The sequence below is a fragment of the Gadus chalcogrammus genome, chromosome 14, assembly GCF_026213295.1.
Source record: "Gadus chalcogrammus isolate NIFS_2021 chromosome 14, NIFS_Gcha_1.0, whole genome shotgun sequence".
NCBI lineage: Eukaryota > Metazoa > Chordata > Actinopteri > Gadiformes > Gadidae > Gadus > Gadus chalcogrammus.
The window spans coordinates 15,631,838-15,656,205 of NC_079425.1; the positions used below are offsets into that span (position 1 = coordinate 15,631,838).

Here is a 24,368-nt window from a genome sequence, read left to right on the forward strand (position 1 = left end):
CCCTGAACACAACACAGTGACCTGTCATATATGTACAACAAACACACACACTGATTAAAACAATGTGTAAATGAATACCTTTGTTTTCACGACACCTAACACTATTAGTTAACATGGACATCATTCGAAAATGATGACTAAATGTTGCAGAATTAGAGACATTTAGTCATAGAGAAGTTCTTCTTCTTTACTAAACAGTGAATTTACTAGCATTAACTAATGTTCATTAATGGTTGATTCATGTGTCCTATCTTCTGTTTCTAGAGGTCATGTGGGATCAGGGTCTTACAATCCAACCGGCGGGGCAGGAGCACTCTCCAGTGACGTGGTGGCAGGATCCATCGTTCTGGCACGGACAACGCTGTTCACACTGGAGCCCATGGCTGCCTGGAGGACACTGCTCCTCACAACTGTGTGTGTGTGTGTGTGTGTGTGTGTGTGTGTGTGTGTGTGTGTGTGTGTGTGTGTGTGTGTGTGTGTGTGTGTGTGTGTGTGTGTGTGTGTGTGTGTGTGTGTGTGTGTGTGTGTGTGGAGGGAGGGTAAAACATGGGGTAGGTTAGGAGATTATATGTATTATTTTAATTTAATAAGAAAAGGAATCCTGTCTGTTCTTTTTGAAAGGCGAGACCAAGGCTGCTAGAACACGAAACTGGTCTTCAATTGGAATACTGTTTTATGATCATGATATATTTGATATGATATATATTTATTCTCACCTGGTTATACTTGGTTGTTCAATTAAATTATTTATCAATGGTTATGCTGAAAAAGGCTACATAGTGCAGATTTAAACTCTGTTGGCAATCTTTTATTTGAATGAACGATACAATATTTCTTGACCATATTATTCGCCGAAAGAAAGTAGCCCTGTTAAAGGAACGCTGGCATCGAAGGGATTACTCACTAGACCCCGGTGTAGCCCGGTGCACAGAGGCAGCGGCCCGTCTCATGGTGGCAGGTGGCTCCGTTCAGGCATTGGCACTCCAGCAGGCAGGCCTTGCCATAGAAGCTGGCCTCGCAGGGCTCCTCGCACCGCCAGCCCTGGTACCCGTCCGTGCAGACGCAGGCACCCGTTATTGGGTTACACTTGGCTCCGTTCTGGCACTGGCAGCGGTTGGTGCAGTGGGGGCCCCAGAAGTCGCTCCCACAGCCTGCTCGGAAGGACCACACAACACACATGATGTAGGACATGTCACACAAAGCCTTTTGGTGCTATTTACTAGATCTATGTGCGTGTGTCTGCATATCAATTATATAAGTGCATACTGTTGCAAAATTCCACCAGGCATTTAAGGTGTGAAAATATATATTGGCAAATAAAATGCACAAGCAAAAACTGGTTCATATTTAGGCTTTTATTAAATATTATATAAGTACAAAAAAGTGTCTTCTATAAGTGTCTTGCGAAAAGGAATCAAGGTTGTTTTGTTTTACAATAATGGTCACCATAATTTTCATGAACTATTTAAGAACAGGTCTTATTCTCATACACTAGCTAAACTCACTTCTGTTTTCTATTGACAAATGCCTTATCTGTCTGTGTTTGTGTTTTTACAATGATAACAATGAACACTTAGAAAAGCACCTGTTCTGCCAGAGAACATCACCACACACACACACACACACACACACACACACACACACACACACACACACACACACACACACACACACACACACACACACACACACACACACACACACACACGCACACACGCGCACACACACACACACACACACACACACACACACACACACACACACTTTATTATTGAGGTCTTTAAAGTCATAGGTAACTAAAGGGCTGATTGGTTCTCGTATTGGCTTTTCAAAGGCAAAAGGAATTGACCATGTTTAATTTATGAATAGTGTGTAGTTTCTGTTTTCCTTTTGGAGAATGTAGATGCATACCATGAGAAGTCCCTGAGATGATTTTTTCTGATTTATTTCAATCAGTTAAAGGCCATTAAGCCACATTAAGATGCATTAAGCCCAATGGGTTCAAGTAATATTTTCAAACTGGGACATTGCTTTGCACCCCTTTAATTAAATTTTCAATGGAAATGAACCTTACCACTTAGAATTGTATTTCTAAAACTCCTTTGGACTTGCTATTCTCATCATAGCATGCCGTCATGATGGAGAATGAATGGTATGAATTCCATCTCAATCTGACTTTCTTTAAGGTCATTATCCACATTAAGCTAGGTTTTTTGTAGTTTTTACCGTATGCATTTTTTTTATTTGATCAAAGACATTTTACCCTTTTGTTTTCCTTTGTAAAATGGCCAAGTCCTATTGGGCTGTAGATGGTGGAATGTTTTTAATATTTTTTTCAAAAAAGTAGTAACTTTTTTCATTTTTGTATTTTTATGCCTTGTTAAGCTGTTTTCACATGAATTATTTTAGGATATCCTGGATCCCTGGATCCTGAATATCAGGAGATAAAACAAAAATACTCAATGAGATTCAATCAAAACACATTTAATAAAAAATAAAGAAAAAATAAATCTTCTGAAATGTGAATGAATAAATACAGGCAGGCCACATTTGTTTTTTCTCCTAGATATTTGTATTTGCCTGAACAATGCAAAGCCCAAAGGCAGGAAGAGTGTGACAGTGTCTTGAGTTGAGGTTGGAGCTAGTGAACTGAGTTTGCATAAGTAATGATGGAACTTTAGTTTAATCCTTATCGGAGTTGTTGGTGGGGTTTAATAGACACCACAGTGTTAATTGTTTAATCGATACCTAGCCGAGTGGACGACAGTGAGAAGACAAAGCATGAATCAGTCTTTCCTACTTATCTACCCACCAATCTCTCCCTCTCTCTCTCCATCCCATTTACCTTCTTTTTCCCTCTTTCCCTCTTCTCTAAATGACCTCTTCAATCCCATCCATCCCACCCTATACCGCCCCCTCCCTCCTTCTTATCTTTCTGTCTATCTAAGACAGAAGTAGTCTGGTGGGCCTTAACTACTGAGACAGCAAAGTCGACTTCTTTATCGTCTACAGGTTTCAATTATTCAACAGCAAAGCGCCTAAATCCAGTGTCTAATGACTTTGATCAAGAGGCGCGCTGGCACCAAACAGACTTTCCGCATTGAATTAAAAGTTGAATAATAAACATTGACACAGGGAAGTCTCCCAGGAACACCTCTAGGTCTGAAAATGGTGAAGTTGCTTTTTCAGCAAATCATTTAAGAGAGCATCACGGAAAAGCTTGCACTGGTCTCCATGGACCGCCTCGGAGTTAACTGAAGAATATCTGAGAATATCTCAATGTTATGGATCTGTGTTCTATATGCACTTCTCCCTTGTATCTGAGATTGGGAGTGGGTGGGTGTGGATGTCTGTATGCCGCAAGACCAAATTTGGTCAAATGGTGATGTCCATCAGAGGAACACAGTCCTGGAATATATTACCATCTCATGTTAGAGACTGTGCCACTTAAACCACCTTTAAAAAGACCCTTAAACAGTGGTTAGTAGCAAGCCAGACCTGCTCTAATATGTAACCTTTGGTCATTCTACTTTTTCTACATGGACTCTTGATGTGAATTGGGACCTATTTTGTGTGTAAAAGTGTTTTTTATCTATTTTGTATACTGGTATGTTTTTGACTTGCCTTAGGACAACGGATGTAAATTAGCAACTAAGCTAACTCCGGCATATTTATATTGATGCTCTGGCTGACATGTTGATTAATGTGCAATTTCCTAATCAAATAAATAAATAATAAATAAATGTCTGTGTTGGGGGGGGGGGGGGGGGGGTGGATTTATTAGACTCTAAGTCTATGGTACATTGAAGATGATCATATTTATTCAGTTAAAAAAACCAAACACATTCCAACTATGAAGTTGTTCAAGTAGAGGAAGGAATCATCATTGAGCAAGGCGTCTTTGCTCCCCTAAGGTACTTGTTGTACTAGTCTTAGAACATATTTTGGGACTTTGTTGTCTCTAAAAGTGGATTGAACTTGTAATTCAAATACATTGCTGATACAAACTTTGCGAGCTCCACTCCAAGAGAACACCTCCTGTTGTCTACACTGCATAACGTTTGTTGGCTGAATGTTGCTTTTCTGCAATCTTTTTCAAGTTTTGATGGAGAGAAGGTAAATTCTCTGAATAATTCCATTAAAATGACAAACCCACACAAGCCAACATCTCAAATTAAATTAAATACAGGCAGACATTTCAATTCAATTGAAATGTCTAAGGCTCTTTGTAAAACACACTAGGAAGGGTAGTAGGCCAACCCGGTATCGCGCGATTTCGTGGCCATGCTCACAAACGTTAATCTATTGAATTGTGACCCAGAGCACGATATCGTGTTTTATTGCACATTTATCGCATTTTGTAAAAACCATTGATTTCTGTTGGAAGACTCATTGCTCGTTGGCCGGAAACGGGGGAGGGGGGTGTTCACGTTTGGTTGTAGTCTTTTCGCTCAGTTCTAGCCCTACTGTTGGGACGGAGAACCAAGCAAAAAGACTACAACCAAACGTAAACAGCCCCCCTTTCCGTTACCGGCCAACAAGCAATGATTCTAGGAGGTATTCTTGTCCGCTGATCGAGCCAGAGAGCTAACGTTATGGATTGTACATATTTATAATTCGAAATCCGTCCCAGCCTTTATACCACAGATACTCTAGGGTCTATAGCATATAACCGCTTTGTCTGATTACAGTTTAATGTAACAGTAACCTGACAACACCGCAACTGCAAATTTACCACACGGAGATAACCATGGCAACCGGTAAAACAAATTTTCTTTTGGAGATCATTCTGCACACGCATCCGCCGTGTTGATAAACAAATAATCCCCCTATTGAAGTTAAACCGATGGGAGTGCCGTTCACAGACACCAGGATGAACGAGTTCACAGTAACGTTCATCAGGCAGTAATACAGTACGTTCAGTTCACGTTCGCCCAAAATATGAACAAGGTCATGAACTATCGTTCAATGAACGCGTTCAGGCACAACACTGGCGCAGATAGTACAGTGCACCCTAGTTATGTTTGTGTGAAAACAACAAGGGTAAATGTAGTGTATTAGGGATACTCTGATTTCCCTGTTTTCTACAGCATTCCTCCTCAAAAACATGTGTACGAAATTTTGTATCTATTGAATCGTGTCCCAGAGCAAGATTGTCCGACTTTATTCGTACTGCAGAGAACGAAATCTAAACCCATGCATTTTAGATGGGAGCGTTTCTCAGAATATACACAGGTATATATATATACACACAGGTATATATATATATATATATATATATATATATTTATTATATACGGAGAGGCCCTCTTAAGCCAATCAGTAAAAAAAACAATCATTTTACATTTCTGCATTTTTAGCAAAGCTTTACACTTTTCATTCAGCTGTCACTTTATTTTTTTCCAACCACTCGACTGCAGCTTTGCAGTGCACGCTCTAGTAATGGATTGGTCAAAACAACAATCAGATTTATCCGATTTTTGCAGCAGACCTCAAAAACTGGAACTAACCAAATCCCTTAAACCCAGTCTCACAACAGAATGTAGTAAAACTACGTTGGTCCACCGTTGAAAGCGCATTACAATAACGGCTCTAAACATGTGACGATTTTGTAGTTGTTTTCAACGGATCAGCGATAGCAGAGTCCAAAGCAACCAACCCCCATAGCAACCTTGACATTCACGTGACGTGGACGCAGATTAATAGAATAATTAGTATACTTTTATTTTGTTATTCAACCCACTCACATGCAAGAATAAGTAGACTACATCAATTGTGTAGGCTACAAATAGGCTACTATTTCCAAGTTTTTTATCCCGGCAAAAGCCTCTGAAGGAAAGTTCCTCTGCTACTTTCTCGTAGATCGCACCATCTTTGTCTTCGTTAAATGTAACTGCATGACCTTCTCTCCCATGATGGATTTCACGTCTCTCCAGTTAGATCTACTCAAGTCGATATTGGTGCGTTGTCTCTGTTGTAGAGACAACGCAGCGTCACCTCTACCCAAGCCCCGCCCCTGGGACCGCAATGCCGTCTAACGCATTTAAAAGAAAATTAAACCTCCAATATGTGTAGGGTCCAAGGGGGTCTATTGCAGTGCAAACTCAAGCTAGTATATTACCTCGGTTAGTGTTAACGTGCAGACCATGCCGGGAAATAGGCGGGGATCAGACGGGCATATTTGGCAGTGTAAAAACTTCGACTGACTGAGTCAAAGCCAAAGTTCCTTTCCCCCATTCCTTCTCGGTGAAGGTGAAGGGTTGCCCATGCTGCCCATACAATTTGTCATATTTACTTTTGGCATTGAATTGTCATGTTCAAGCATTTCTCTTCATATCTAGTAGAAGGAGAGCCAAGACACATTGAACATTTCTCGTGACTTTCATGCTGCCCAAAGGCATTGCAACTTCATTTTCCATTCTTCCAGACATGCACCAAGAAAAACTGAATCTCACTCTTCTATCTCTTCGAATACGGCTATAACATGAAGAGCTTATTAACAGAACCTGTTGGCATATATTTAACTTATGTAGACACATATAGGAATTCATATATAGGAATCAAATCGGGCATTACCGTGGCCAATGGAAGCTTATTGCGCCTGTCTACACAATGGATGTAAAAATATCCATTGGTAATCTCTCACTGTCACAGAATGGCTTTCCACTGTAAAGTTAATTTGATATTCTATTTGTAACTCATTAGCTTCTGTTGCACTTCTTGTGTTTTTATTATCAAAGATAACATAATATAGGCCCGGCTCTACCTTCTGGCTATCGCTGCTAAAAGCTAGTAAGTCCAATTCCCAAACCGTGGCAAAAGGGAACGCACTCTTTTTTTGTACAATCCTCCTCATCAATCATTTCACCTTGTAAACATGACTGAAAACATCAGACAATTCCAAATTTAATTTTCTTGTTCTACTTTGTTTTTCTATTTTCCTCAATTCCTTTTCCATTCCCTCTTCCTCTTTTTTTCTTAGCCCCAACTTTTTTTCTCCCCTCCAGCATTGTTCTGTTTCACTGGCTGTCTTAACACAATGGAGCTTTTTAGATAACTTGGCGCGTCAACAAAGTGCCACTCTCTCTAACCGGACTAGCGGATAGGTTTGGGGAGGAAAGAATACCCAAGGCTTACACACTCTGCTCCAATGGCTAATCCTGTTACCTGCAAGAAAACATAAAAAGACAACCCTGTGGCTACCCTTCCTTCATTGCAACACTATGAGCACAGTAGAAAGAATATGGCATTGTAAAATCTCAATGCTACCTCAGCCTTTGTGATGCAATCTGTCTTTGGTCATATAGTAAATGCCTTTAGACAAGCATGTAGTAGGAGATAACTAAACCTCCAATCAACACATTTTTTGCTAGATTACAATCTGTTGCATTTTTATTTTTCCATTTTGTATGCAATTTCTGATCCTGTAGATCATTTATCTTTTAAACATGTTCATATCAAAGATTTGAACATGTGGACAGGGTTGTAATACTGAAGAGAATGCAATTTCAAGCGTATTTGTTGTTTTTCTATATTTATTTGCCAAAAAGCAATTGTTTACGGTCTGTCAAGTTTTTTATCCTTAAAGATCCGATAGATTCCGATAGAAACACGCCATACAAACTAATGAGAAACAGACGATCATATCAAAGGCTAAGGACAGGGTTTGATAACAGCAGGGAATCCAAATGTTTAATCACACATTCCTCTGCAATCTGGATACAGTTTGTGCCGGATTAAGTAATGCAAATTGTTGTGTTACTTGACTAATTCTCAGTGTGGCATCATCACCCTATATAGCTTTTTTCTTTATGCTCAAATATTCGTCTTTTAAGTCTTCTCAGTCTAGTGGATGTTTTGGCTTACCTGGATCACAGACTGGCTGCCTGGTCCTCAACAGCAATAATACAAGTAAACAGTTGGGATGCAATAACTAAAATAACACACACACATACACACACACAACAAACAGAAGAACCAAACTCAGCAGGGATGCCGATAAAAGCTTCACAATCTAGTATCTAGAAGGCTGTACAAAGGTTTGCATCACTGCAGGGACACAACATGACTGAACTACGGTTAAGCAGCAGTACAATAGTAACACATTCCGAACAACAGCTCCACTTGCTTTAATGACACAGCAGGGCAAATAGCACCCACTCCATGTGGGGATGTTTGCAGTGCATCAAACTGCACTGTCCATATGTAGTAAACACAAGCACTCAAATAAGGGTTCTGTCAGTTTCAAGTATAATACTATTTTCTTTCTTTATTCGCTCATTAAATAGTGCACTGTTCTAGGGTATTAATGTTTGGTGTAAAAACGGTCACAAATGTCTCTCTATATTACACAAACAATGTATCCCATTAGGCAGAGTAGCTCTACTCATGTGGAATTAATGCAATGCCTTTTCCAATAGGTTGTGTTCCAAGCAGTTATTGTTTGATATAGCTTTGTTTCGCAAAAGGAAAATGAGCTATAACAAACAATATAGACTACACTGTGTGTCGTGGCATGTTTCCTAAAACGGAATATACATGATCTAAGTGCAGAACCTTTACGATTAAAGCATGACAAAGGACTAAAAAGAAGAAAAAAAAAAAAATACATTTGACTTAACATTGAATGTTTCAAACTGAAAAGGCCAATGTGAATAGATTAATTGCAGTCACTAATAAATAATGTATAACTGGCCAAGTGAATGATTTGAACACATCTGACCCAGTGCTTACTCACCGCTGGAGCAGTCCAACCCCCCCCAGCCAGGTTCACACTGGCAGGTATCAGGAGACATGCAGCGTCCGTGAGCACACTCCTCGGTACACAGGGCTGGGAGGGAGTAGGACAAACAGGACACACAATCAACACAACATTCAACTCATACAGTCCAAACACCTCTCTTCATAGGGTTGATTACTTTTGGTAAGTAATATATACATATATATGTACAAATTTGTAAACAAAATAGTTTACCCTGTGTTCTAATTTAAAGCATTTTGTGATATCACCAAAAAGTTTCAGTTGCATCCGCCCACCATACAAGTAAAAAACATCATCATTATCGATATTTGCTCATCAGATTAAAATATAGCGCAACCATTAGTGGCCAATAAGATGGCCTTTGCGATAATGTATAGCACTTTTTTTGCAAAGAAACTATAAATATTTGTTTTGCTACCGGTAACAGCATTTGTGCAGGAAAAAGCAGGGGTTTAAGGCGGCACATCAATTATCATAATGACTGCATTAATCAACCTGCAGAGTACTGCAGTTCAGTAGCATGCTGCAAGTACTGCCACTGATTATCACCACTTTATATAACTCCCCACAGACCCAACCTTAGGGAGCAGTGAAGTACCTGTGTAATGTTATGTGGAGTGCATGTGTCTGTGAACACATAACAATAGCACGATGGTCAACCCTTTAGCTGGGTCCATTGAAGCACGCTTTCATGTTGACGACAGTTGACGACTGTTCTTTAATGTGTCTATGTAATGAAATCGTGTGGTTGGTGGATCCTGTCTTACAAAAAAATCTGAAAGTTTAATGCTTTAGACATAGTCAACACAAATGTGTGTGCTTTGCATAGATGTTGCAAAATAAGTGTCACACTGCAGCACGTCACCGTTGATAAATGCATAGGATATATGCAACGACGTCCGGGGAAAGTGCATAGATTGATTGTGAATGGTCTTTCAATAAATGATTCATTATTTGTTAAAATAGCTATATAGTATGTGATATATATTTTTTCAGATTAATTAATTTATGACTTGATTATTGCTTTGACAGCAAAACTATTTAAAGCTGCATGATATTATTATTATGATATTTAGGATTCAGAAATGTCTGAATATTTGTAATTGACTTCTAACAAAGCATTCAGCCAAATAAACATATATGACAGGTAGATGAAAATGAATACCAACAAGTAGATAAGAAAATATGTTCCACTAATTTATGAAGGGTTTGGTGGTGAAAACAAATCTGATCAGTGATAATTCCTTTATTTATCAAAACAGCAGTATTCTACTGACGCAAAGCAGTTTCAGCATTGTCATTAAAAAAACAAAATTAAAACTGCTCAAAATGTCAGATTAGTATTTAAAATTTCATATAAATTCTTATTTCAGTGGAGTCCGTTTTTTGATGTTTCAATATACTATTTGTCTTGACAACCATTACTCTAATGGTGAAAATAAATGCACAATGTAGATTCCTAAATAGACAGATAAGGGATCACTGATGTCCTCAGTTTCTACTTAAGCTCCTGCTAGACACTCCCATTCTCTGCTATGACATGACCATATCACTGTCCCGCACTGTAATCCAACAGAGACATCATAGTATTGGTTTGTCCTGTGATTTGTGCTTTGTAATGTGCAAAATGTTTGAAGCCCCATTCTGTGATCATGGTCTCTGTATGCCATAGCCTCATGTGGATATCACAGGTAAACGTGTGCATAACATGAATAACCTCAGATGAAAAAATAAAAGCAGTCTAATATGACCACCATCGCACTGAACAAAGAAGAGATGCAAGAGAGAGAGAGAGAGAGAGAGAGAGAGAGAGAGAGAGAGAGAGAGAGAGAGAGAGAGAGAGAGAGAGAGAGAGAGAGAGAGAGAGAGAGAGAGAGAGAGAGAGAGAGAGAGAGAGAGAGAGAGAGAGAGAGAGAGAGAGAGAGGTCTCTTAAGACTTTTACTTGCTTGTAAGACTGCATCAGTGAGATATCATATCATACAGTCCACAGGAAACAATAGGAACGGGACACTAAGGGCCCATATACAAACAGGGTTTCTATGCATTCTATAGGTTCAGGTAGAATACATGCCAACACCCAGCACAAGACCTGCATGTCCAATCACATGTCTATTATTCAAAGACACTTTATGTTAGCCAAAACTTCCATCTAACCAGCACAATTTAGCAGACTTTATAGCCGCCTTGATGCAGCGATCACAGAGTTTAAGGACATTCCAAGCACGGCCATGGCACTAAAGCATTAATTTGCTGTAAGTTGCTGTTCATTTGCTGTAAGTTGTTCTTTTGACTCCACAGCATTCAAAAGCTTTCAAATGTTAGAGGTGCGAGTTAGAGACAAATCGCCCTATTAAAACATAGGGGAAGGCCGTGATTATATTACGTTGGTTCACACCGCAATCCGGGGAGAGTGACTATAAAGTCGATTTTAGAGGCAATGCGACAAGCCGAGGAGAGACTCTCATTCTGAGAGATTGAAAGTGTAGAGCTTCAGGAGCAGTTTGAGATAGGAACTTCAAGCCAAAGAAACTTTGGCTGGACTCCCTGAAATCCGGGATTGTTGCCCACGATTGTTGTCCGGGATTGTCTCCTCCTCAAAGTTCCTTTCACCCAATTCCACCACGAGTCTCGTTGTGGAAGTACTGGGACTCCGAAAACGGCAACAATACCTTGCTCCTCCATTTCGTGGTTCAGTCTGTACTTCAGATTGATGTGGAGGTGGAAGAACCGGACACGTCAGAGAACCCGACGCAGTCGTTTGAGATTCAGAATATCATCCGGAGGCGCACACAGCTTTTGGCCGCGATAATATATATTATATTAAATAGATATCGATATATAATATGATTTTATTTAGATATAGAGATCCATGAATCCCGCCAGAGAGTCATGGAGATATCGATATAAAATAGATATCGATATATAATATGATTTTATTTAGATATAGAGCTCCATGACTCCCGCTAGAGAGTGCTCTAGAATATTTACAGAACACGGCCGAAAGCTGGTTGCGCCTCCGGATGATATTATGAATCCGAGCCATTGCAAAACCGCAAGCTGCTCAGAGCCACACCCCCACCCTCAACCTTGACCCGACTCTAAAAAACGGCACGTTTGTGGAAAGCTCATTGTGGGACTGGTTCGTAGTCTCTGTAATTCTGCACCAAGGCTGAATTTCTCTAAACGTCTTCAATACTGTATTAGGGGCCCATTAGGGGCCCACTAACACCTTAACACATTATTGAACCATGTTCCTCTTGTATAAGAGTGAATTGCAATTTGCATGAGCCTATATAAAAATCATATATAGATTAGCACGTTTCATGCTAATCATATTTTATGATTAGCATGTTATTCAATATATACGTTATACAATATACCTTATTCACCTAGCCACCTATTTGTTTCCATCATGGTTCTAATAATAAGAATTCTGCATTCACTTCACCCACCCAGGGTTTAGAACCAAATGGCAGCAAGGAGATTGGGCTCATGAACAGAGTCAAGTGTGCAGAGATAAGAGGGGGAGGAAGACAGACTAGGCAATGAAGGTCTGTTCAGAGAGCACAGTACAGAGGAGAGCCGTAGAGGAGCCTTTGAGGCAAGACATGAAACAATGCAACGAAGAGACTTTTAAATCAGGCCAATGGGGATCAACAAAAACAGCCCAACAGAAGACCTCTCCATAGCACTTTGCTAACACACACTGTAAAGCTGTGTGTGCACAACCGCCTGGGGCATATCCTTCAGTTAACCCTAGATGTGAAAATATTGAACAACAAAAGAGCTGTCTGAAAAGGTTAGCGTTAGGCAGACATATGTACCCGGGCAGGCTGAGTGGGTAAACAATGTTAAAAAACTGCGCGACCATTAGACGATAGAGGGGCGTTTGACAGTGCGAGGAGAGTTGGTATGGTAGTGGTCAGATAATAAAGTCGAGGTTCATTTGTTTTTGGCCCCTAAGGACATCAGGCGGATCTAACATTGTTAACAAGCTGATCCTGAATAAAGAGTCATAGTAACAACATTTCCCCTAAGGCTAAAACACTTTCACATCCTATCCTTAAATCGAAGAGACAACTATAACATGAGTATAGACTATCTTGGGCGGATAATTGTTTTATTTTCCGAGGGGCTAGATCAAAGATTATCTTATGCCTCCTTTAAACTCCATATAGGCAACTACCATCTTTAGTGCCCTGATTTTACCCGAGAGCAAGTCTTTTTTAATCTAAAACATTTTCGCATTCTTCATTTTGTTCAGGTTATTTCAAATTTGAATCTTGTCTGTGGTCTTTTGTTTGTACAGATTAGAGATGGTTTCAATGGAATCCATGATGACTTTCCTCATAGTGACTTTATAGTACTTCCAAGTGCCTAACATTTCCTGCAGTAGTGATAGCCGTAGAGAGAGGAAACTTGTAGGAAGACCAATCTCCCAAGAGATAGACCAAAGAGAATGAACTGTATCACTCACGAACACACAAGTCTCCACTCTCATAGAAGCCTGGGCAGCACTGGGAGCGCCGCCTGTACATAGTCCTCACACCTCTCCGGTAGGCCGTTTTGTAGCTTATCCTGTAAAAACACACACACAAACAAACACACGTGACACACACAGATACATTTTTGTCCTTGAAGAGCCAAGAGGTACTAATGTAAGCTGCAAATGTGTGCGCATGTATCCGTGCACACATATATCTCTGCTGTGTCAAGGCTCCCAGGAGCACCGTCTACAGCTGTCTGCAAGTTTTCAATTACGGTCATCCCTTTGTATGGTTCCGTCCCAAACCCCAGGTCCTTGTGGAACATGCTCTGATCAATACCTTCCAGTGTGTGTACTGTACACATTAATCAGTTTCTATTCTCTGATGTACCACTTAAACCCCCATCTCAGTCCAAGGGTAGGCCGGTTGCTATAGGATAAACATTTTCAGGTGCAATTTCTATTATATTTATGACTCAATTATTTATTCATATATGAATAACACAAGGGCTGCAGGGCCCAAACATATTAGAGATGGTGCTGTTGTTTTAAGAAAACCTGGCCGAGGTTTTTAACAAAGTCAAGGACAATTGTGTTTCTGAACCGTAGTGACTTTCAGTGACATTCTTCTATTACCTGGAGGAGGATAACTTCAATTTGCCAACAGTGACCCATTCAAATGACACCATCCAACAATACTCTCATACAAAGTCAGACCTACTGTACTTTTTATAGAAAGCATCTAGCATATATACACTGCGTTGCTTATTCTGCTACACACTGTATTAGCTCCACAGCAAGGCCTGATGAGGCATTTAATTTAGGCATTTAACTCACTGTGTGCACTCACACTAGGCCATCTGGCCGTGGCCGTTGGCCGTTTTCACACCTAGCCGTGCTCAACTGGCCCCATTGTTCTCTGGCCTGCATTCGCACTAGGCCATCTGGCCGTGGCCGTTGGCCGTCGCAACCATAGACGGTCGCAACTGTCTGGCCACGGACACGGTAGGCTCTTGTACATACGTCATCACGTCGTAACACGTCATCACCAAGCGTCCGCAACAATGGACAATAACCAATAACACAGAAGCTGTGTTCGAAATCGTTCCCTATCATGGATGTAGTGCACTAAATAGGGTGCACGCCATTTTGTAGGGTGTTCGAATTCTCAGTGGTCCACTATATAGGGCACTATATAGTGGACTTAAAATAGGGTACATACGATGTTCCCTACATGTTACTCCCGTATACCACAATGCAATGCGGTCGTGTTTTTCCGGAGGAGAAGAAGAAGCTGAATAACCGCGAAAACGTATACATTTAATGATGGAGTCTCCGGCTTTCGTTTAGAAATGTCAACAATTTATTTGGGATTTAACATAGAATATTTAACATTCAAAATTGATTAAAAAAATACTTGAACAAGGAAATGTAACATTCAACATCAATACAACCTCCAGCTTTCCTCGTGAGTGCCTGGGCCGTGTTCCAATACCCGTACTGTCCGTACTGTGTACTCAAAATTTGAGTACGCAGTACGTTCCAATTCAGATCCGGCGAAAAGAAGTATACTTCAAGGACCCGGATGACGTACTCAAAATGGGCTAATCGTGAAGTGTGGATCGAAGGACACTCTCCGTACTCAACGGCAGCCTTCTTAGCTACGTAGCGGAAGAGGCGGAGCCAGGCTGAGCCAAAGTCGGCGCATTTTCCACATAGCCTGCATTAATAGAGTCATTTTGTAGTTTTTATAGCTTTTTATGGCTGCTAGGCTAAAGAGTTCACCGTTCAAAGCGGGATGTTTATTGCGGGGCAGGAGCCGCGGCGGCAGTCGTGATCGTCATTTCCGGTAAGTGCACCACAGAGTACTCGATTTGGAACAGCACTCACGTCTGAAAAATTAGCGTACTCAAGTGAGTACGGATAGTGCAGATAGTGTACTTCCTTTAAGTGTACTCATGGAAGTAGGGGTATTGGAACACAGCCCTGGTATGTTTACATGATGTGGGCGCATCTGTCTGCGTCACACAAATACCCGGCGCATTTACTGACGCAAATGACGTTTAGAAATGTTCAGCGTAGTGTCCGAATTCTCGTTCCCTATTCCCTATATAGTGCACTAAATAATGTACACTATATAGGGAATAGGGAACGAGTGTATAGGGAACGATTTCGAACACAGCTAGAGAACACAGATCACACTTTGCTGAGTCTGTTGCTTATTTGGATATATGTTTACCGTTTAATGGGAAAGAAGGCTCATCGCCTTTATTATGTCCATGGTCGTCGCATGGACTATACGTCATCCAGCTCAGGTTGCGTAGCCGTGCTTGTGCGCGTGTCGGCTCATTAGCATCTGTACCCTGGCGGCCCGTACCGTAGCAGCACACCTCTCCAAGTGGCCAAATTGGCCTGGCCTGGCCAGACTGGCCACACTCACACTGGCAGATTTGAGCACGGTTAGGTGTGAAAACAGGCCACGGCCACGGCCAGATTACCTAGTGTGAGTGCACCCGGGTGCACTCACACTTAGGCAATGTGCTTAAATATACTGTATGATACTCTTCAATGAATTGAGTACAATACAGTCAATAAGGACAAGGAAATTAGAATCTGGGGAAAAGTAATAACTTCATCACTTCTTCAATTGTTGCCTACCGGTGTCGGGTGCATTTGAACCAGTTCAGAATGTCTGTGCAGCGGGTGTAGTAGACCTGGTCAAAAGGATGGGCGTAGGTCTCCTGTACAGTCACAGCATAGCTAGATGAAAATACAAAAACATATCCGACATGACACAATGTATTTTAATGTGTATGCTCAACAGCAGTTTAATTTATATTGAATTTCACAGTAGGTTTGACAGAAAACCTTAAGCTTAACAGGAATTGTCTTTAGAACCATCCACAATATTTACTGCAGAGAGAGAGAGAGAGAGAGAGAGAGAGAGAGAGAGAGAGAGAGAGAGAGAGAGACAGAGAGACAGAGAGACAGAGAGAACGTTTATGAGTATAGATCACAACAGCCCTTCTGCTCGTCATGAGTGACAGTGTCAGTTTTAATCAAAGCATGCTTTTCGAGACCACTAACATTGCAGTTTCCATTTACATTGAATTTACAGCCCAGGTAACTTTGCCAGGAGTACAGCCCAACCACCCCCCTTAGCCTCTCCGTTACTCTTAGGATTATTGGTCAAGTCTAAGCCTTGATTTGTGGACGTGGGTCCATTAGCTGAGTATGGCACCATCATGATGAATGTTATTATTCCCCAGTAACCAGGAGACGAAGGTGGGTGGTTCCCAAGAGGGGAAGCAACGGGACAGACCTCTCCCAGTGGCTGCACACATTGGGGTCGTCAGGGTTAAGGGTCAACGTCACTGCGACCGAGACGCATAGGTAGAACCCCAGCAGGGGTAAGACCCCTACTGCCCCCATCCTCCACCACCTAACCCCCAGGTCTCCCTTCCTGTGATGGAGAGGGAGAAAGAGAGAGAGAAAAATATAAAAATATATTAAGTTGTGAGGCTGAGGCACAATCACAGCATACAATCACAATTGGAGGAACGACAAACATTCCAAGTGCAACAAAGAACTGGAGACAGTGCATTCCCCTAATTGAGTACTTAAAGGACAATTCCGGTATTTTGAACATTGGGCCCCCTTTCTGGTTTGTTTAGGATGAAATAGAGTGGGTGACACCGAAATTTGAACTATTAGTCCTTTCTCGGGTATTTGGCTCATTTTGAATCGCTCCTGCCTGCTTCACAATGGTTTTCTGTGTGCATACACAAACCTGTCAACCCAGCAACCCTAAACGTTCGTTTTCAAAAATGTGCAAGTAACCGAGTGGTTAGTGGCATTCGTGAAGTTTAAAAAAAAATTATCGGCGCAATATATGGTTTACATCCGTGTTAGTTGCTAAATGGAACTATTTTTTCAGATACCTCACAACCGCATATAAACTTCCGCACAAGGTCCCACTCCGTGCAGCACCTACTTTCGACTTCCGTCGGCATCTGCCTGCACTTCCCACAGGCACACCACCCGCCCGTGATCCTGGGGACCGCTTCAGCCGGAGCTTCAGGCGCCTCCGTAGCCCTAGCCTCCATCTCACGTAGCTCCTCTTGGGTGAATTCTGGTTCAAAACGATATCCTCTGCCGTCAAACTCAAATCGAGTGCGTCCTCCAGAAGCCACCTTTCATAATCCATTTTCAGTGATTTTCTATGTGATTTTCCCTAATCCGAGGTGCTCACGGTACAAGACTTCAAACCAACGTAAACAGCCCACCTTTCCGGTTCGGCGGAGTAATATCATCGTGCAGTAATGAGTCTTCCAACTGAAATCAACTGGCGATAAATGTGCAATAAAACACGACAGAAACCATATATTGCGCCGATAATTTTTTTTTCACGAATGCCACTAACCGCTCGGTTACATGCACATTTTTGAAAACTAACGTTTAGGGTTGCTGGTTTGACAGGTGTGTGTATGCACACAGACAACCATTGTGAAGCAGGCAGGAGCGATTCAAAATGAGCCAAATACCCGAGAAAGGACAATTAGTTCAAATTTCGGTGTCACCCACTCTATTTCATCCTAAACAAACCAGAAAGGGGGCTCAATGTTCGAAATACCGGAATTGTCCTTTAAAGGAATGTTTTTTTTTTTATATAATAAAGGTACATAGGGTAAAACTGAGTACGAGTGGTTGATAGCAGGCGGGAAGAAAGAAAAATAGTAATTAGTTGCTGTTAGTGCCCTGGATAAAGACATAATAACCCTGAAATAAGGACATTTTCCCTTCAGGAAAACCCAATCAAAAATAATTTGTTTACAACGACAAAGAAAAAGTAAAACTACTAGTTCTAAATACATATTAAAGAGTTATAGTTTAATAGAGATTAAAGGCATGCATCATTTTATCAACAGCGAAAATTTGACAAAATTAGACAATATGATTAAATATAAGAATTGAAAGTAAATCGAATTATATGATTTTTAACTCATGTCACATGGGATTCTGTGAATTCAACGGGATGTGAAAACCCCTGCAAACAGTTAGGATGCCGAAGGTGTTTTTATGTAACGTCTGCATGTGAGTAAGGTGAGTATTGTTTATGTAAAAAACATGCACCTGCCTTCAAGTGTTCTTATTGTGTGGTGTAATAGATACCGAAGGAGCATCCATTATTATGTTACCATTTCATTGTTGATTTTACACAAATTAAATTAAAAAGAGTTAAGAGTTAAGCAACAATCAGAGTTAAAGGTACAATATGTGACATTGATATCAAGCATTTAAAATGGGTACTGAAGCCCAAATTCACAATATTGGAACTAGTGCAGGTTTCCAGGTTGAGGGCACTGAACGAACACAAGCACATGATGAGCCGAGAGAAACATTATAATTTTAGAAGAGCGCAGTTATTATATTTTGACATCACAAGCGATAACGAGGCACTGACACTGTACGTTGTTAAACTTGTATAATGTATACGTTTGGAAGTTAATATTTTTTGCAAATTATAAACCAGCCTTTGTGGCGTCTGGCTTAAAATCCTTCTTGGCTCTTCGCTGTTTTTCAAGATTTACAAGTGTTTTAGCAGAGGTCTGGTCCCGGGGCTTTTTCGGAAGACAACAAAGCTTTTTGGGTTGGGTAGACTCTAAGGCCCCGTCCACACGAAGCCGATTTCATGGCGAAACCGCAAAGGTCTTGTACGGTTCGGCCTTCCGTCCACACGAAGCCGGCGAATCCGCTGACCGAAACCGCAAACTTCTGAAACCACCCTCGGAGGTGGTTTCAAATCTATCCGGTTTCGTTTTGGTTTCGTGTGGACGCCTGAAACCGACTGAAACCGCAAACCATGACGTCATCGCCCCACCCCTCGACCTCCTAGCCAATGGCTCTTAAGCCCGCGGAGTCTCAGAAATCACAACAAAAAATATGATGGCGGACTACAAGCTTGTAATCGTTCTGCAGCATATCATGTCCCTTGTTGGGTTGCTAAGCCATTATTTATTGAGAATCTAGTTTGCCATCGTAGAAGAGCTGTTTGTTTGTGTTGTGAGTGGTTCGGGGGCCAGCCTTTATGCGCATGCTCGCCTCTTCTTCTTCTGGATTTGTGTACCAGAAGCAGCGCCCCTTATGGGCCTGGAATGTTTACTACAGCGTTTCTACAGATCTATCCGGTTTCGCTTGGCTTCGTCTTTACGGAGATACTTCGAAACCGGATAGATCGAAACCGTAACGGTTTCGCCCGTTTCGGCTTCGTGTGGACGGGGCCTAATACAATCTCAGTTGAAGTTTGCTTGCTTGCTTTCAGGGGTGCAGCACAAATTTTTTTATTTCAGGAAACCCAGGGTACTCCGAGAATTTTCAAAAGAGAACATTATGGCTGTAGCTTTGTTGTCGGCTAAGCTTATTATTAGGGGTCCTACAAAAAAACGTAGGAACCCTGTTGTAATCGTTATTATTATTATTATGAAGGGTCCTACAAAACCATAGGAACCCTACTATAATCGTTATTATTTTTATTATAAGGGGTCCTACGAAACCGTTGGAAACCTATTGTAATCGTTAGTAATATTATTAGTGTGGTTGCTACTGCAAGCACATCTACTTTTCTTCTTCATTTGTCTTTATTCTGTTTGCCTGTTCTTTGTGCGGTTAACTGCTCCTGCCTACGCTCCTGAATACTTTCAGCTACAGAAACCATTCAACTATCAAAACGTCCAGCTCTTTAACGACATGATGGCTGTCTCTCAGCGTTTTTTTCAACTCCTTCAACTTTAACCATTACGCTTTTTCAGCTTTTTCTTTTTTTTCCCGGCAAATTTGACCTCTTTTTAAGATGTTCAGGCAGTGTTGACGGTAGCGTTGACGTAGTGTTGACGTTAGCGGTGACATTAGCTGTGACATTAGCTGTGACATCAGCGCTAACGGTAGCGTTGACGTTAGAATTTTAGCAACCACACTCTCGCAGTTCGTTCGGGCAAAACGCATTCTAGTTATTCTTTTTTTATGATGTAGGAACCCGATTCTAATCGTATTGTATAAATTGGCAGGCTTTTAGAACTCGTAAAATGAGTTAGGGATGACAAGGATGGGCCAGAATCAACTATAGGTGGCGCTATAATATGCATTTTTAAGTGCAAAATACTAAACTTGAAACTTATTATACATGCACCATTCGTCATTATGAACAACTTTCAGAGTCTGACACATTTGGTCAGATCATTTAGACTTAATGCAATGGATACAACTCAACCAAACACCCACACTCCAAAAGATTTCGTGCCCGAACTGGGAAAAGCTGCAAACTCGGCACACATGTACCAGGTGACTGTGGGAGTATATGGTGTGAAATTCATAGAAAGAATGTTAGACAGCAGGGATATCCATTCTAAAAGTTAAATGATTGAATATCTCCGATGTTTAAACAGCTCTAACATTGCGTCAGAAAAACGTAGGCTACAAAGGGTATTTTCCATAGTATACCAATGGTAAATTTCAAGTCTATTTCTGAAAATAAGGCCCAATCCCATTTCGACCCCTTACCCTTTCCCCTTACCCCTTCAAAACAAGGGGGAGGGGTAAGGGGAAGGGGTAAGGGGTAGAAATGGGATTGGGCCTTACACAAATGGATAGATTTCTCCGATGGAAATTCAGCTATGCAATTGTTATGTTAAAACATCTGTTTTAATTTCAGTCCTGCTGCTCTAAGGGTGTGAGCTCTAACAGATCCTTCCAGAGGTCAACCGTTGAGGGCTCCACTATCTCAATATTATTGCTTGGTAAAGGCGGTTTTCCATGTTATCACAGTCTACAGCGTGCCTGAGCTACGACTTATTTCATTACTGCAGAAAATGACGTCTTACACACCAAATAGCAGGATAACGGATGGCTACTCTGTATTTGTGTGTGTGGGGTTGTATGTGTGTGTGTGTGTGTGTGACTGCACATCGGTTTGGTGTATGTGTTCATCTTTTCGTGTGTGTGTATGATTGTGTGTGTGTGTGTGTGTGTGTGTGTGTGTGTGTGTGTGTGTGTGTGTGTGTGTGTGTGTGTGTGTGTGTGTGTGTGTGTGTGTGTGTGTGTGTGTGTGTGTGTGTGCACAAAGATGTGTTTGGAACTAGTTCTGTTTTATATGAATATCGAGTCACTGGGACAGAAAATCAATAGAAATACCGTTATTGTTCATGAATGATCTTTCTCAAGGCCTGTCCAATGTCTCAGAACAACAAGGCTGTTTAGTGCTGTCAGATTTGGCTGAGGATGTCCCTGGCTCATAATACACTGTGAACATATGTGGGGAAACCAGATGGTTCACTCGATTTACTACAACAATTACATTAGACTCAATCATCTGGATCCAAATAAGTAGTTATTAATGCATGAAAGATGTCTCCAAAAACCAAACATTTATCCATTGCATGGAAAAGATGAAATTACAACATTTTATTGACTTCTTAAGAAGCGGAAGCATGACACTGGATTGAAAAGATTTGATTTTGGGGGGGGGGGGGGCTGGGGATCGGGGGTCAGTTTATGACATTATCTTACTTGCAGCACAACACAAATGATATTGAATATTGTGCAGAATTCTTTCAGTAACAACTACCTTACTGTCTATCCCATGATTTAGACATCAATTTTGACCGTGCAGGGGTTGTAGCCAATTTGACCGACCATGGTCAATTGTGTTTCCCTACACACATCTGAAGTTTATTTAATTCTGGTGCTTAAAAAACACAATAATACCGGAATAAAGAATCTAAAATTGTTATTATTGAGAGACCAATAATTTAGATTGGTCATGCCTGTATATGATATAAAGTCGATAGATATACCCTTGCATAGCGAGTTTGCAGTCTTAACATTTACATTGATAGAATTAAAATATAGATAATAATAATTATTATAATAATAATTATTATTATTTAGAATCCTATTTTATAGTTAGTTAACTTATTCATGGTAAGAGAATCAGAATAGGCAAACAATGTTGCAAAAATTACTACAAAGTTCATGTAGCTTCAGTTCAATTGTACTGATAATTATTTTAATAGTTAGTTAACTTATTCATGGTAAGAGAATCAGAATAGGCAAACAATGTGACAAAATTACTACAAAGTTCATGTAGCTTCAGTTCAATTGTACTGATAATTATTTTCAAACACAGAATGGACATCAATGGAGAGAAACAAGTTATATTGCCTCGAGCACTATCAGCTGCACAGAATTAATTGCCAATATATTCCACCGGAAAGATTTTGCAATCTTAGGCCCTTTTTACACGGCGACCCTTGCGGGTGAAAACGACAAAATATTTAATCAGATGTGCCTTTCGTTTAGACGGCTGCAGCGTTTTCGGGGCTTAAAAACGCAAAAAAAGTTAAACCACCCTCCAGAGTGGAAATCTTAAAAACATCCAATCTCTGCTCTCCAACCGCAGGTTCAGAGTTCACCTTGGACAGAACAAGAGTGAATGGAGAAGGCAGAAGAACAGGCTCCCGCTTTAGGCCCAATCCCATTTCTACCCCTTACCCCTTCCCCCTCCCCCTTGTTTTGAAGGGGTAAGGGGAAGGGGTAAGGGGAAGGGGGAGGGGTAAGGGGAAGGGGTAAGGGGTAGAATGGGATTGGGTTAGTTTTAGCCCCAACCCTGTTCAACCTCTACACAAATGACCTACCCACCACCAAATCCCGCAAATTCTTGGCTAAAGGTCTTTGCATTCGCTAAATAATTAAAATAATGCGAAATTGTGCTCTGTTCTGCTCTCACTGGCTCTCGTTGCGTACGCGTTTGCAGTACATGAAAACCTCAACAAGTATGTGGGATTATTTCCATCAGTCGGACACTCAGGTTGCCCTAGCACCTGATAAGTATCCAGGAGTCATTTCAGCAGTTAAGCCAAATAATCACAGGTAATGTAAGTTAATATATATAATAATACAAATAATAAATAATATAATAATTATAATAATTAATATAATTAATAATTAATAATAATAATAATAATAAAAGCTACATGGTCTAATTATAATATCATCACTAAATATTATTATATTTATATAATATATATTTAATATTTTTTAATTTAATATTAAACTAATGCATTTCATTCTGAAGATTGTTTTCGACTTCTGAAGGCGGGGCGGGCTGCGCAGAGCCCGTTTTGTTTAAAGTTATTTAAGCAATAGACCTTGGGTCTCTTTTATATCAAAGAGGGTCTCAAAGGACGCACACGATTATCAACTTGGGGGTTCCAGCCGTACAGGCAAGGTTCACACAGCATTACCAAATGCTCCATTGAAACACATTGGCAACAAGCCGTTGATAGAAACGGATCAACTAAATAAGTTGACCAGAGATAGAAACTTGGCCATTAGAACTCTTTCAGCTCCGTTTGGCCATGGACTGGGGGTGGTATCCCGAGGACAGGCTGACGGTGGCCCCTAAGAGCGAGCAGATCTCCCTCCAGAAGACTTAGGCGAACTGGTGGCCCCGGTCAGAGACCACGTCAACCAGCATGCCATGGAGCTGGATGAAGTGGGTCAGCAGCAACTGGGCAGTCTCCTTGGCTGATGGGAGCTTTGGTACTGGCAAGAAGTGGGCCATCTTGCTGAAGCGGTCTACCACCATCAGTATGGTGGTGTTGCCGCTGATAGATGGCTTCCAAATTTGAAGTTGGTTAAGTCATAATTTACTTTGTTTCATTAGCCTGCAATTCTTCCCTCCCTCCCCCAAATTGATATAGCACAATAAATAAACACGATTTGAGAGGGAATGGGGAGCAAGGTCCCTCCAGGCATTTTGAAGCCATTCCTGGCAAGAGTTAATAGGTAGCAGTTTTCCAATATTGGACGTTTTTTCAAGTGTATGCACATTCTGGTTATATGCGTCCTTTGTGGTTCAACGCAACACATGTTAAAGGTGATGTCCTTGTACATGATCATGTGCCTAATGACCTGCTTCCAGGTGGCCCAGTTCTTTTTAAATTGTTGACACTGCATCATTTGGTGCCTTTAGGACCAGAAAGTGAAAGTTAATACTTTCACACAGATAAGGGGATTTGTGCTCAGACTGTAGTTCAATTCCACATAAGAGCTTATATTTGGAG

At 40.9% G+C, this 24,368-nt stretch overlaps 1 protein-coding gene across 1 annotated transcript in view; it reads right to left on the minus strand.

Annotated features, from left to right (window-relative positions):
- The window catches only part of LOC130403226 (multiple epidermal growth factor-like domains protein 11), a 65,262-nt gene that overhangs the window by 33,122 nt on the left and 7,772 nt on the right, over positions 1-24,368 (minus strand). Inside the window, exons 2-7 of the mRNA XM_056607475.1 lie at positions 16,571-16,711; positions 15,907-16,008; positions 13,240-13,340; positions 8,738-8,830; positions 905-1,151; positions 290-410 (exon numbers count right to left, since the gene is read on the minus strand). Coding sequence (XP_056463450.1) covers positions 290-410; positions 905-1,151; positions 8,738-8,830; positions 13,240-13,340; positions 15,907-16,008; positions 16,571-16,680 — 774 coding nt within the window. The 5' untranslated portion in view covers positions 16,681-16,711. The remainder of the gene's footprint in view (positions 1-289; positions 411-904; positions 1,152-8,737; positions 8,831-13,239; positions 13,341-15,906; positions 16,009-16,570; positions 16,712-24,368) is intronic.